At 51.2% G+C, this 11,834-nt stretch overlaps 5 protein-coding genes across 5 annotated transcripts; 1 reads left to right on the plus strand and 4 right to left on the minus strand.

The window, feature by feature from the left end:
- Positions 1–177: 177 nt before the first annotated feature.
- On the plus strand, positions 178–2,271 carry JCM15063_004265 (uncharacterized protein; the record flags this gene model as incomplete). The annotated part of the gene is made up of 10 exons (XM_076680732.1): positions 178–183; positions 488–523; positions 594–603; positions 687–739; positions 818–909; positions 984–1,470; positions 1,556–1,861; positions 1,948–2,022; positions 2,100–2,186; positions 2,263–2,271. 10 exons carry the CDS (start codon positions 178–180, stop codon positions 2,269–2,271), a joined length of 1,161 nt encoding a protein of 386 aa, XP_076532131.1.
- A 623-nt stretch (positions 2,272–2,894) lies between these two features.
- Positions 2,895–4,616, minus strand: JCM15063_004266 (F-box protein; the record flags this gene model as incomplete). Its single annotated transcript, XM_076680733.1, has 8 exons — positions 2,895–3,246; positions 3,319–3,407; positions 3,488–3,602; positions 3,682–3,808; positions 3,883–4,055; positions 4,123–4,316; positions 4,377–4,486; positions 4,562–4,616. The coding sequence occupies 8 exons, from the start codon at positions 4,614–4,616 to the stop codon at positions 2,895–2,897; spliced, it is 1,215 nt and encodes a 404-aa protein (XP_076532132.1).
- Positions 4,617–6,553: 1,937 nt separating this feature from the next.
- JCM15063_004267 (F-box protein) lies at positions 6,554–7,077 on the minus strand (the record flags this gene model as incomplete). The annotated part of the gene is made up of 3 exons (XM_076680734.1): positions 6,554–6,751; positions 6,826–6,935; positions 7,011–7,077. The coding sequence occupies 3 exons, from the start codon at positions 7,075–7,077 to the stop codon at positions 6,554–6,556; spliced, it is 375 nt and encodes a 124-aa protein (XP_076532133.1).
- A 690-nt stretch (positions 7,078–7,767) lies between these two features.
- JCM15063_004268 (F-box protein) lies at positions 7,768–9,330 on the minus strand (the record flags this gene model as incomplete). Its single annotated transcript, XM_076680735.1, has 8 exons — positions 7,768–7,942; positions 8,019–8,098; positions 8,180–8,294; positions 8,375–8,507; positions 8,577–8,752; positions 8,820–9,013; positions 9,091–9,200; positions 9,276–9,330. The coding sequence occupies 8 exons, from the start codon at positions 9,328–9,330 to the stop codon at positions 7,768–7,770; spliced, it is 1,038 nt and encodes a 345-aa protein (XP_076532134.1).
- A 503-nt stretch (positions 9,331–9,833) lies between these two features.
- Positions 9,834–11,493, minus strand: JCM15063_004269 (F-box protein; the record flags this gene model as incomplete). Its single annotated transcript, XM_076680736.1, has 4 exons — positions 9,834–10,107; positions 10,985–11,178; positions 11,254–11,363; positions 11,439–11,493. The coding sequence occupies 4 exons, from the start codon at positions 11,491–11,493 to the stop codon at positions 9,834–9,836; spliced, it is 633 nt and encodes a 210-aa protein (XP_076532135.1).
- Positions 11,494–11,834: the final 341 nt, after the last annotated feature.

Consider the following 11,834-nt stretch of genomic DNA (forward strand, 5'->3'; position numbering starts at 1 on the left):
TTTTCGGACTAGGCTCTAGCAAGGTAATACGCTGTAACGAGTTTTTAACCACCCATTGCGCCTCGGACTGAAATTAGCGAAAAGTCGTGTTCGACGCGTGCAGCGAGGATCACTTTCTCTTTCTCGTCCTCCCTCGACTCTACCGCCACCACCCTCGTCTCGCAACAGTCGCTCATCATGCTTGTACGTACCCTTTACCAGATGATCGAGCATTCTCGGACGCGCGTGCGCCTTCGATGACCGCCATTCGCATTCGCGTTCGACGCGTCGCGACCCACGAGATCGCTCGCTCTCCCTCCCTCCCTCTCGCAACGTTGTACGCGATGGACCCTGCCACGCGTCATTCTGGAGCACTTCATCGTGACCGCTTCTCTTCGCCCCGCTCTAGATCTCGACGAGCAAGAGACGCGTCGCCGCTCGCAATCACCTTTTGCTTCTTGTGGTCGGATTACTGACATCCGATCGCATTTGCTTCGTGTTCAAACAGGAAGCCAAACTCGACCAAGCTGAACTCCTCAAAAAGGTAGGTTCCCAATCATGTCCTTGCCCGTTTCTTCTCCCGCTCCTTGCTCACCGCTCTGCTCTTTTTCTAGATTCTCGATGGTTCGTAGAGCACCCGCCTGAATGCCTAGTCTTGAACCGTGTCAGACTGACGCGTTCCAATTCGATTCTTCTTTGGCGAACAGCTGTCAAAGAGTTGGTCACCGATGCCAACTTTGACTGCACCGATGAAGGCATCGTTCGTCACTTCTCTCCTCCATCGATCGTGTCTGGTGATTCCCACGAGAGATTGACGATGTGCGTTCCCTTTTCCCAGAAATTGCAAGCGATGGACAACTCGCACGTAGCGCTCGTCTCGCTCTACTTGGCCAAGTCTGGATTCCAAGATTACCGATGTGACCGCGACATGTTAGTGGTTTTCTCCTTCTATCGTGCTTTCCCTCCTCTCTGACTGATGGAAACCCGATCCTACAAAAAATCAGGTCGCTCGGTATGAGTTTGGTTTCGCTTCAAAAGATCATCAAGTGTGCCGCCAACAACGACATGGTGACTCTCCGAGCGGACGAATCCGTCGACGTCCTCGCCCTCTTGTTCGAAGCGAAGAAACAAGACCGCATCGGAGAATACGAAATGAAGTTGATGGACATTGATGCCGAACATCTCGGAATCCCCGATACCGTCTACGATGCCGAAATCAGTCTACCCGCGACTGAATTCCAACGTATTATTCGCGACCTCAAGGAATTGGGAGAGAGTGTCAAGATTGAAGTTTCGAAAGATGGAGTACGATTCTCGGCGGATGGCGACATTGGGACCGCGAGCGTCACCCTCAAACCGAGTGAGGAGAAGGGCAGACAGGAAGAAAGTGACGACGAGGACGAGGATGAGGACGAGGATGAAGAAGAGGAGGACAAGGACAGTGATGAAGAGGAAGAGGCTGAACCGAAAGAGGAGGACGATGACGAAGAGGTTAGTCTTCTCAAAAACGGGGGGTTTTGCCCCTCTTTCCTCCTTCTCCTTCTTTTTCTGACATTTGCAAATCTATTCTTTACAGCCTGTCGACAAGAAGCCCAACCCGGAAGATGAGGACGAAGAAGAAGCGACTCCAGAGGACAAAAAACCTGAAGTGATGGACCTTTCGGACGACGACGAGCAAGTTGTGTCGCCGAAAAAGGAAAAGAAGCGCAAGTCGTCGGCCGAACCTACGATCAAGAAGGAGAAGAAGAAGGTCAAGACGGAAAAGAAGGAAAAGAAGCCAAAGAAGGTCGTGCCAAAGAAGAAGACCGCGGCCAAGGGCAAGGGCAAGAAGGGAGACGACGACAAGGACGAAAAGATGAAGGTTGTCGTCAATGTGCACCAAGTGAGTTTTCTTTTTCCCCTTCTCGAGTGCGAGAATTCCCCAACTGATTCTTTTCTTTCTTTCCTTCTCTTTTCTTTTTTTCACAGCCCGTCTCGCTGACGTTCTCGATCAAGTACTTGACCAACTTTGCCAAGAGCACTCCGCTGTCCGAAAGCGTTCACGTAAATCGCGATTTCTTGGTGCATCTCGATGTCGAAATCCAGAAACTCACACGATCTCTCTCTTTTTTTTTGCTCAGCTTCATATGTCGAACGAGGTGCCGCTTCTTGTCGAATACCCGTTCCCTCAAGGACACATTCGTTACTACCTTGCACCAAAGATTGCTGTAAGCGAACCCCTATTTCTTTCTCAAAACTCGCTCGACGAGACAAAAAGAGCTGACAAATATTCAATAAAAACAGGACGAGTAAATCGCTAGCACCGGGATTTTTCTCTTTTCTTCTCGTTCGAACCTGTTTTCGTCCAGCGCTCGATCAGATTTTTTATCTGTCCCTCCGCCTGGCCCCCTTGGACCCTCCTTCTCTCTTCTTCCTCTCTCTCGTTGGGGTGTCTTGTAGAATAGAAAGTGCTGTCTACTTCGTCGTCGTCTCTCTCCCGCTGTGCGTGCACATTGTAACGTAATCAAAAAATTCTGCTTTAATCGTGCATTACCTTACTTTCGCAAAGTTTTGGTCAAGATTCATTCCGGTTCGCCCCTTGGAAGAGAAGAAGAAAAGAAAGGGGGCACGACTCGATCAAATCTGTAGCTTCGAGGCAGAAATTGTGTAGAAGGGTCCTGTTCTGTCGTCAACGAGTTTTCCTTTGTTTCGTCTCGCTACCGACGGCTTGCACAAAATGTAATCGTTTTCAGGAAAAGTACCGAGATTTGAAAACCGTAGGAAAAGAGAGAAAAAAAAATCAGGGATTATTTGTCAAGCCGTTCCAAAGCTTTCAATACTCCAAGCGTCTTCACTCGTCAAGCATCTTCCATCTTCAAGCGTTTCCATCATCAAGCGTTCCATCATACCCCTTTGCCGCCAGTGAGAACACTCGTTCACCACCAGTATCTCGACGCTTTTGGGCGACGACGAGGCGGAAACCAAGCTGGACGATTGCGAGTCTGTTCTCTATCCGAGTCGGAAGCAACGTATTCGCGGCGGCCATCATCGAACTCGGAATCGGATTCGGAAGAATAGTAAGGACTTCCGTAATCGTTTGATTTTTCGTATAACTGTACGTCCCGGTCTCGCTGTTCGATCAAGATTTCTTCCAACCAGGGACGGACTTTTGTAGTCCATGCTCGTTCCGTGAGTGGTCTGGCACAATTGACGAGCCTGTGACGCCGGAAGTCTGGATTATTGAATTCAACCCGAACGTAGCCGAGTGCCTCGAAGCGTCGGGTGATCCTTGAATTCCGCGACAACGGGAGATTTAGTCAAACAGGCAAAGTCTCAAGAGCAGACAGGAAACTGACGCACTCTTTGTAGCGGTCAGAACGAACTTTGTCTCTTGCTGCTCGACTCTTAAGTGCCACCCTCCTCTCCCATGCGTACAGGAGGCAAGCATCCTGATACGACAAAGCGCAAAAGCAGGGTCATCGCGGTTTACCGGTAAAGCACACGGATGAACAGATGCATAGTAGTTCACCTCTTTGGCAGCTTGCCTGAGGACCGCTTGGGAGTGGGCCCACTCTTGAAAGTCTCCTTTCGGGGTCTGTAAATTGGGCTGCTTTGGATTGGCAAAGATAGCATGGGCGTAACCGCTTGTGTATCAAACCGAAGGGCGTTTTCATTACTACATTTTCCATGGTAAGAGTCCAAAATTCGGAGAACGTGATTTACCGATCGTCTTGGAGACGATGAAGGCTGCTGGGGTATGGAGTGACTGAAAGAGGCGCGTGCAACCTGGTTTCAGGGAATCGTGCGTTGAGAGTGTCCGATACATGATCCAGATGGGGCTTGTAGTAGCCTGGAACCGCAATAGACCAGTTTTGAGTGTCACAATGAGTAGATCTTGCATTCTGAATGCCACAACGGACGGACTGTCGACCACATCATGACCGAACCAGATCTGAGAAAATCGAGCAACCTTGAATGTGTAGGGATTGTAATCTTTGCGCTCGATGTCGCTCGAATACACAAGTGTGCTCTTGCAATTCGCGCAGATTCGTGCGCGAAGGTTTGGGTCGAGTTTGCCACCGCTCTTCTTCGCGCAGCTAGAATGCCTCCCGCGGAATGAAAATTCGTTCGTCTGAGCAGGCCATGCGGCGGCGACAAACTCACAAGTAGCAGTTCTTGGAGAACAAGAGGGCAGCATACGAGAAATCGTCCATCGAGGAGGACAGCTCCGAGATCTGGTTTCGAGCACGAGCCTGTTTGAAAAGCATCGAGGCTTCGGGTTGGGTGAGCATGGTGCGAAAGCTGCTGCATGTCCTCGACAGCGAGAACAGGTCGCAAAAATCGAGGTGCGAGCAAATCTAGCAAAACGCGCGTCCGTCAATCAAACTGAAACATCTGAGAGCAGGAGGTTCGCGCACCTCCCAAACAAGTTCTGGTGGGAGGTTCAGGACAGGCTCGATCGCTCGGCGCTGCTTCTTGACGCGTCCGTTAGGCTTTGTCTTGCTGCGACGCTTCGAGCGAGAGATTTCTGTAGCGCAGACGCGTGCATTGATCAGCGGAATGCGGCGGCACGACAGCGACGAGATCGCAGGCTTAGACAGACTCTCGTCTTCAGGATCGTAGTCCGAGTCCAGATCCTTGCGCTTCTTTGGCGGCATCGTGGTCGGTCGCGAGGTGGGGAGGAGGGAGAGAACTGGAAATTTCGTATAACAGGTGCAGTAATAATAGACTGCGGGAACAATCAGATATATGCATCAGAGCGAGCGGGCTTCTGTTCAAGTGAAGCGGACAGAAACAAGAGAGCCGCTTCAGCTGCAGAATATAAAGGTAAAGCGCTGAACAGTCCATTCAGACCAGATCAAGATGTGAGAGGAAGTCTTACAAGCGGATGGAGCTGGAGCGCTTGCAATTGAGAATTCAGGGGTGAAAGAGGAGAGACAGGAGCGCTGAAGAGTTCGAGGAGAAGCGTACGAGGGAGACGCTTCAGCGAGCGCTGAGCCAGCAGGAACAGAGAGCGCAGGAGCAGCCAAAGGGAAAAAAGGGTGGGCACTACCTTCGAGCTCCGAGGCAGACCATCTCGAAATTGATTCTTCTCGTCTTTTGACGATGCTCTCCTGTCTCGTCTCGCTACCGAAATCTTGCACGACAAAGCAATCGTCTTCAGGGAAAGTACCCATTTGAAACCGTATGTAGGATCAGGAATCATTCGTCAAGCCGTTCCAAAGCTTTTCGTTACCTCAAGCGTCTTCCAATTGCTTCAAGCTGTTCCATCTTCAACCTGTTCCATCGTCAAGCGATCCATCGTCAAGCGTTTCCATCGTCAAGCGTTCCATCATATCTCTTTGCACGCCAATGCGAACAGTCGTTCACCAGTGACCACGCCACTGATATCGACGACGACGTCGCCGCCAAGCTGGAGTTTTGCGAGACAAGGGTCTGTCCGAGTCGTACGCGAGGTAATCCGAGTCGACCTCACCCCACTCGGAATCGATTTGATCAGAATCGTCTTCAAAGCTCCTGAGACTTCCGAACTCGTGAGTTTTTTTGTACATTCTTTCGTCCCGTTTTCGATTGTCGAGCAGTATTCCTTCCAACCATGGGCGGACTTTCGTGGTCCAGGCGCGTTCCGTGAGTGGTCTAGAATAGTTGACGACTTTGTGACGCGAGAATCCTGGATGATCGAATTCAACCCGAGCGTAGCCGAGCGCCTCGAAGCGTCGGGTAATCCTTCCATTCCGTGACAATGGGGGATTGAGTCAATTCGGCAAAATCTCAGGAGCAGACATAAAACAAACCTACTCGTTGTAGCGGTCAGAGCGGACTTTGTCTCTTGCTGCTTGTTCCGCCTCTGAATCCCATTCTCGCAGGAACTCTGCATCCTGGTACGAGAAAGCGCGAAGAAGAGTGTTAACTTTGGTTCGAGCAGAGCACACGAATGAACAAAGACATCGGATTTCACCTCTCGTCTGGCTTGTCGGAGGACCGCTTGGAAGTACGCCCACTCCTGAAACTCACCCTTGGGAGTCTGAAGTTTCGGGTTTTCAGGGTCAGCGACGATCTCATAGGCGTAATCCCTTGGAAACATGAGCGGAGCGCGTTTTCAGCACTACGTTGTGCAGGGTGACAGGATCGAAGGACAGTCCCAGAGCGTAATTTACCGATCGTCCTTGATACACTGGCCAAGGCGGGGGTACGGATTGACGGGAAGAGGTGCATGCTTCGTAGTCTGAGGGAATCGAGCGTTGAGATTGTCCGATACGTGATCCAGGTGGGGCTGGTAGTAGCCTATTGCCACAATAGGTGGCAATAGACCCACTCGAGTGCGACGATGAGTCTATCTTCCATGCTGAAGCCTGAAAGCACGCACCGTGACTATGGCGCCAATCATACGAAAATCGAGCAACGATGAATGCGTACGGATTGTACTTTTTGCGCGCGGCTTCTGTCGGATACACAAGCACGTTCTTCTTGCAACTTGCGCAGATTCGTGCTCGGAGGTTTGGGTCGAGTTTGCCACCCCTTTTCTTCGCGCAGCTAGAATGCCTCTCCCGAAATGGAAGTTCATTCGTCTGTAAGATGCAATATTGCGACCAACTCACAAGTAGCAGTTCTTGGAGAACAAGAGGGCAGCATACGAGAGATCGTCCATCGAGACGGACAGCTCTGAGATCTTGTTTCGAGCACGAGCCTGTTTAAACAGGACCGAGGCTCCGGGTTGGGTGAGCATGGTGCGAAAGTTGCTGCATGTCCTCGAAAGCGAGAACAAGTCGCAGAAATCGAGGTGCGAGCAAATCTAGCAAAGAGCGCGTCAAGGCGCGCGTCAATCAGTCAAACTGAAACATTGGCCGGGGCAAGAGGTTCGCGCACCTCCCAGACAAGTTCTGGTGGGAGGTTCAGGACAGGTTTGACCGCTCGACGCTGCTTCTTGACGCGTCCTGTAGGCTTTGTCTTGCTGCGACGCTTCGGGCGAGAGATTACTGAAACGCAGACGCGTACGTTGATCAGCGGAATGCGGCAGCACGACAGCGACCACGTTGTAACTTTAGACGCACTCTCGCCTTCAGAGTCATAGTCCGAGTCATAGTCCGAGTCCAGATCCTTGCGCTTCTTTGGCGGCATCTTGATGGGTCGTGAGGTGGGGAGAAGGGAGAGAACACGAATTGTGTATAAGAGCTGCCATAATAGACTGTGGGAACAATTAGATAGGCATCAAAGCGATGTCGCGGGCTTCTGTCCCAGTGAAGCGAACAGAAACAAGAGAAACGCTTCAACTACAGAATATAAAGGCAAAGAGTCGAACAGTCCATCCAGCACCAGATCAACATATGAGAGGAGGTTTTATGAGCCGATGGAGCTGAAGCGCTTGCATTCGGGAAATCGGGATGAAAGAGGTGAGGATCGAGCGCTGAAAAGATCGAGGGAAAGTGTACGAGGCATTCGCTGGGGCAGAAAGAACAGAGAGGGGAGAGGCAGCCGCAGAAGACGATCTGGGAGGCAATATTTTTCGATGTTGACCTTTTTCCTTCGTCTCGTCTCGCTATCGTTCTTTTGCATTAAGAAAATTATTTTGGAAAGAGTACACAGATTTGAGCCGTAGGAATACGACAGAAAAAAGTCAGGAAAATTTCGTCGAACCGTTCCAAGCTTCGAGCACATTCGTTCATGAAGCGTTCTAGCGTCAAGCCTTCCGTAGTCAAGCGTCTCATCGTTTTCCTTGCTGCCAGTGAAAATCGTTCACCAGAATCCGTGCCCTTTTGAGCGATGTACAGGACTCGTAGGATTCCTGTAATTGTCGGCTTTTTCAATCATTTATCGACTCCGGCTTCGATTGGAGAGCAGCACATTTTCCAGTTCCTGGCGGACGTTTGAGTTCCATGCGGATTCCGTAAGCCGTCTTTGACAGTTGACGAGCTTGTGATCCTTGAAGTCTGGATGTTCAAATTCGACCTGAACAAAGCCGAGAGCCTCGAATCGTCGGGTGATTCTAGATGCCATGACGACAAGAATTTCCAGTCTCAGCAAGTCGGCAAAATCGCAAGAGCAGACATGTTTCGATGTACTCGTGATAGCGGTCAGAGCGGACTTTATCTCTTGCTGCTTCTTCCACCTCTGTATCCCAATTTTGCAGGAACTTCGCATCCTGGTACCAGAAAGCTCGAAAAAAAGCGTTATCTTGGGTTTCGAGCAGAACGAACGAACAAGCAGAGGCATCGGAGTTCACCTCTCGTCTGGCTTGCCGGAAGACCGCTTGGGAGTATGCCCACTCCTGAAAGTCGCCCTTGGGAGTCTGAAGTTGCGGGTTTTCGGGGTTGGCAAAGATCGCAAAGGCGTAACCGCTTTAGTTCAAAACCGAAGCGCATTTTCAGCGTCATGTTTTCCATGTCAAAAGCAGCAGAAGCTCCACTGCGTGACTTACCGATCATCCTCGTGACCATGGAGGCTGCTACGGTATGGGCCGACGGGAAGAGGTGCATGCGACCTGGTTTCAGGGAATCGAGCGTTGAGATCGTCCGACACGTGATCCAGATGGGGCTGGTAGTAGAATGGTCCTGCAATAGAATGATTCGGATCTCACGTTAGTCGATCGGTCTGCTACCTGAAAGCCTGGAAAGACACACCGTAGCCTTCTTTACGACGGAGCCCATCGTAAGAAAATAGAGCAACCTTGAATGTGTAAGGATGGTAATATTCGCGCTGGGCTTCAGTGGGATACACAAGCACGTCCGTCTTGCAATTCACGCAGACTCGCACGCGAAGGTTTGGGTCGATTTTGCCACCGCTCTTCTTCGCGCAGCTAGAATGCATCTCGCAAAGGGAAAATGTGTCGGTCTGAACGTGCAACTTGGCGGCAAACAACTCACAAGTAGCAGTTCTTGGAGAACAGGAGCGCAGCGTACGAGAGATCGTCCATCGAAACGGACAGCTCTGGAATCCCGTCTCGAGCACGAGCCTGTTTGAACAGCGCCGAGGCTTCGGGTTGAGTGAGCACAGTGCGAAAGTTGCTGCATGTCCTCGAAAGGGAGAACAAGTCGCAAAATTCGAGACGCGTGCAAATCTTGGCAAATAGCGCGTCGATCAGTCAAAAGCGAGGACAAAGCAGCTGCGACAGCTGGAAGCGAGAGATTCGCTCACCTCCCAGACAAGGTCGAGTGGGAGGTGCGGGACAGGTTTGGGAGCTCGACGTTCTCTCTTGACGCGTCCCGTAGGCTTTGTCGTGCTGCGACGCGTCGAGTGAGAGGTTTCTATGACGCAGACGCGTGCGTTGATCAGCGGAATGCGGCGGCACGACAGCGACGAGATCGCAGGCTTAGACAGACTCTCGACTTCAGGCTCATAGTCCGAGTCTAGATCCTTGCGCTTCTTTGGCGGCATCGTGATCGGTCGCGAGGTGGGGAGAAAGGGAGCGCGAAAGTCAACATTAATTGTTATTGAAAGGACAATTGAATATGTTTGCTCGCTATTATGCCTGACAGACAGCTACTCGCCATCCCTTCTGATGTGACTTGGTGTCTTCTCGCGCTTTTAAACTTCCTTCAATTCTACAAAAGGGAAAAATCGGGCGCCTCAGACAATTTGGAGTGGTCCTCTCGTCATTCAACGTCGTAGACGTTTCTGTCTCGTCTCGTTTCGCTACGAAGCTTGCACAAAGAAAATTCATTTCAATCAGAGTCCCGAGAATCGAGCCGTTGAGAAGAGAAGAGGGAAACAAGCCAGAGGAGAATCGAAGACATCATTTCAAGCTTTTGAGACTCAAGCGTTTCAACATCAAGCGTTCAGTCGTTTTTCAAGGCGCCAGTAGACATGGTTCACCGGTATTCGTGTCACTTTCAGCGACGTGAACGTAGCCACCAAGCTGGACGTTCGCGAAACGAGCCTCAGTCCGAGTCAAACGCGAGGTATTTGGTGTCGACATCCTCGGCATTGGGATCGACTCCCTCAGAGAAAGAATCGAACATACCGCCTGAAATAGATCTCTTCTCGTCCCGTTCTCGATTGACGAGCAGCACGTCTTCCAATTCTTCGCGGACGTTCGAAGTCCATGCGCGTTCCGTGAGGCGTCTTGAACAGTTGACAAGGCTGTGACGCCGGAATTCTGGATCTTGAAACTCGAACTGAAGGTACCCGAGTGCTTCGAATCGTTGGATGATCCTGACATTCGTGACGACAAGAGATTTAGTCAAATCAGCAAACTCAAGAGCAATGACGGACTGTTGCACTCGAGATAGCGGTCAGAGCGGATTTTGGCTCTTGCTGTTCGACCCTCAAGCGCCGTCCTCAAATCCCACGCGTGCAGGATATTTGCATCCTGAAAAGGAAACAAGAAAAACGCAAGGCGCAGTGTTATCGTGGGACGCCAGCAAAGCACTCGACGAACAGTGGCAGTGTAGTTCACCTCCCGTCTGGCTTGTCTGAGGACTGCTTGATTGTAGGCCCACTCTTGAAAACCTCCCTCTAGAGCCTGCAGTCCTGGGTTCTGGGGGTCGAAAAAGATCGCACCGGCGTAATCCCTTGAATATGAAAACGGAGCGCGTTCTCAGTACCACATTCTGCACAGTGACAGGATCAAAGGCGGGACCCAGAGCGTGACTTACCGATCGTCCTCAGTAGACTGGCGGCGGCTGGGATACGAGGCGGCTGAAAGAGGTGCATGCTTCGCAGTCTGAGGGAATCGAGCATTAAGATCGTCGGAAACGTGATCCAGGTGGGGCAGATAATAGCCTATTACCACAACAGACCACCTCGAGTGTCACGATGAGTCGATCCTGAAGCCTGAAAGCACGCACCGTAGCCTTGCACAACATGGTGCCAAACATACGAAAATCGAGCAATGATGAATGTGTAAAAATTGTACTTTTTGCGCTCGGCTTGCGTCAAGTACACAATTTTGTTCTTCTTGCAGGTCGCGCAGATTCGTGCTCGGAGGTTTGGGTCAAGTTTGCCACCGCTCTTCTTTGCGCAGCTAGAATGTCTCCCCCAAAAGGGAAAGTCGTCCGTCTGAAAACAGAGAACATGGCGACTAACTCACAAGTAGCAGTTCTTGGAGAACAGAAGCGCAGCATACGAGAGATCGTCCATCGAGGCGGAAAGCTCTGGTATTTCGTTTCGAGCACGAGCCTGTTTGAACAGGACCGTGGCTCCCGGTCGTGTAAGCATGCTACGTAAGCTGCTGCATGTCCTCGAAAGCGAGAACAAGTCGCAGAAGTCGACAAGCGTGCAAATCTAGCCAAGAACGCGTCGGTCAGTCAAAAGCGACGGACAAAGCAACTGAGACAGCTAAGCGCGAGATTCGCTCACCTCCCAGACAAGGTCGAGGGGCAGGTTCAGAGCTGGTTTGATTGCTCGACGCTGCTTCTTGACGCGTCCTTTGGGCTTGGTCGTGCGGCGACGCCTCGAGCGCGAGGTTTCTGTGACGCAGACGCGCGTGTTGATCAGCGTAATGCGGCAGCGCGGCAGTGACGATATCGCAGGCTTAGACAGACCCTCGTCTTCAGAGTCATAGTCCGACTCCAGAACCTTGCGCTTCTTTGACGGCATCGGGACCGGTCGTGATGTGGAGAGGAGAGGAGCGCAAATGCAATTGGTGCAATATGTGAAATTGAAGGCGATCTCGTAAGCTTCTCGTCGCGTGCAAAGAATAGAAACAAGAGAGCCGCTCGCACTACAGAATATGGAGGAGAAGAATCAAACTGTCGATTCAGGACCAGATCAAGACATGATGTAGGCAGTCTTCCTCAAATCGACCTAGTCCTGCCGATCATTTACCTTCCAATACTCCCAGCATTTGAAGTACCACTTCGACCATTCCGAACCCTTCACAATGTCACCCGAAGGCCGCCTTTCCGATATTTCCCGCAAGAATTGAGTCGGAAGGATTG

Source organism: Sporobolomyces koalae, assembly GCF_050403365.1.
Source record: "Sporobolomyces koalae JCM15063 DNA, S_koalae_JCM15063T_v1_ctg44, whole genome shotgun sequence".
NCBI classification, from domain to species: Eukaryota; Fungi; Basidiomycota; class Microbotryomycetes; order Sporidiobolales; family Sporidiobolaceae; genus Sporobolomyces; species Sporobolomyces koalae.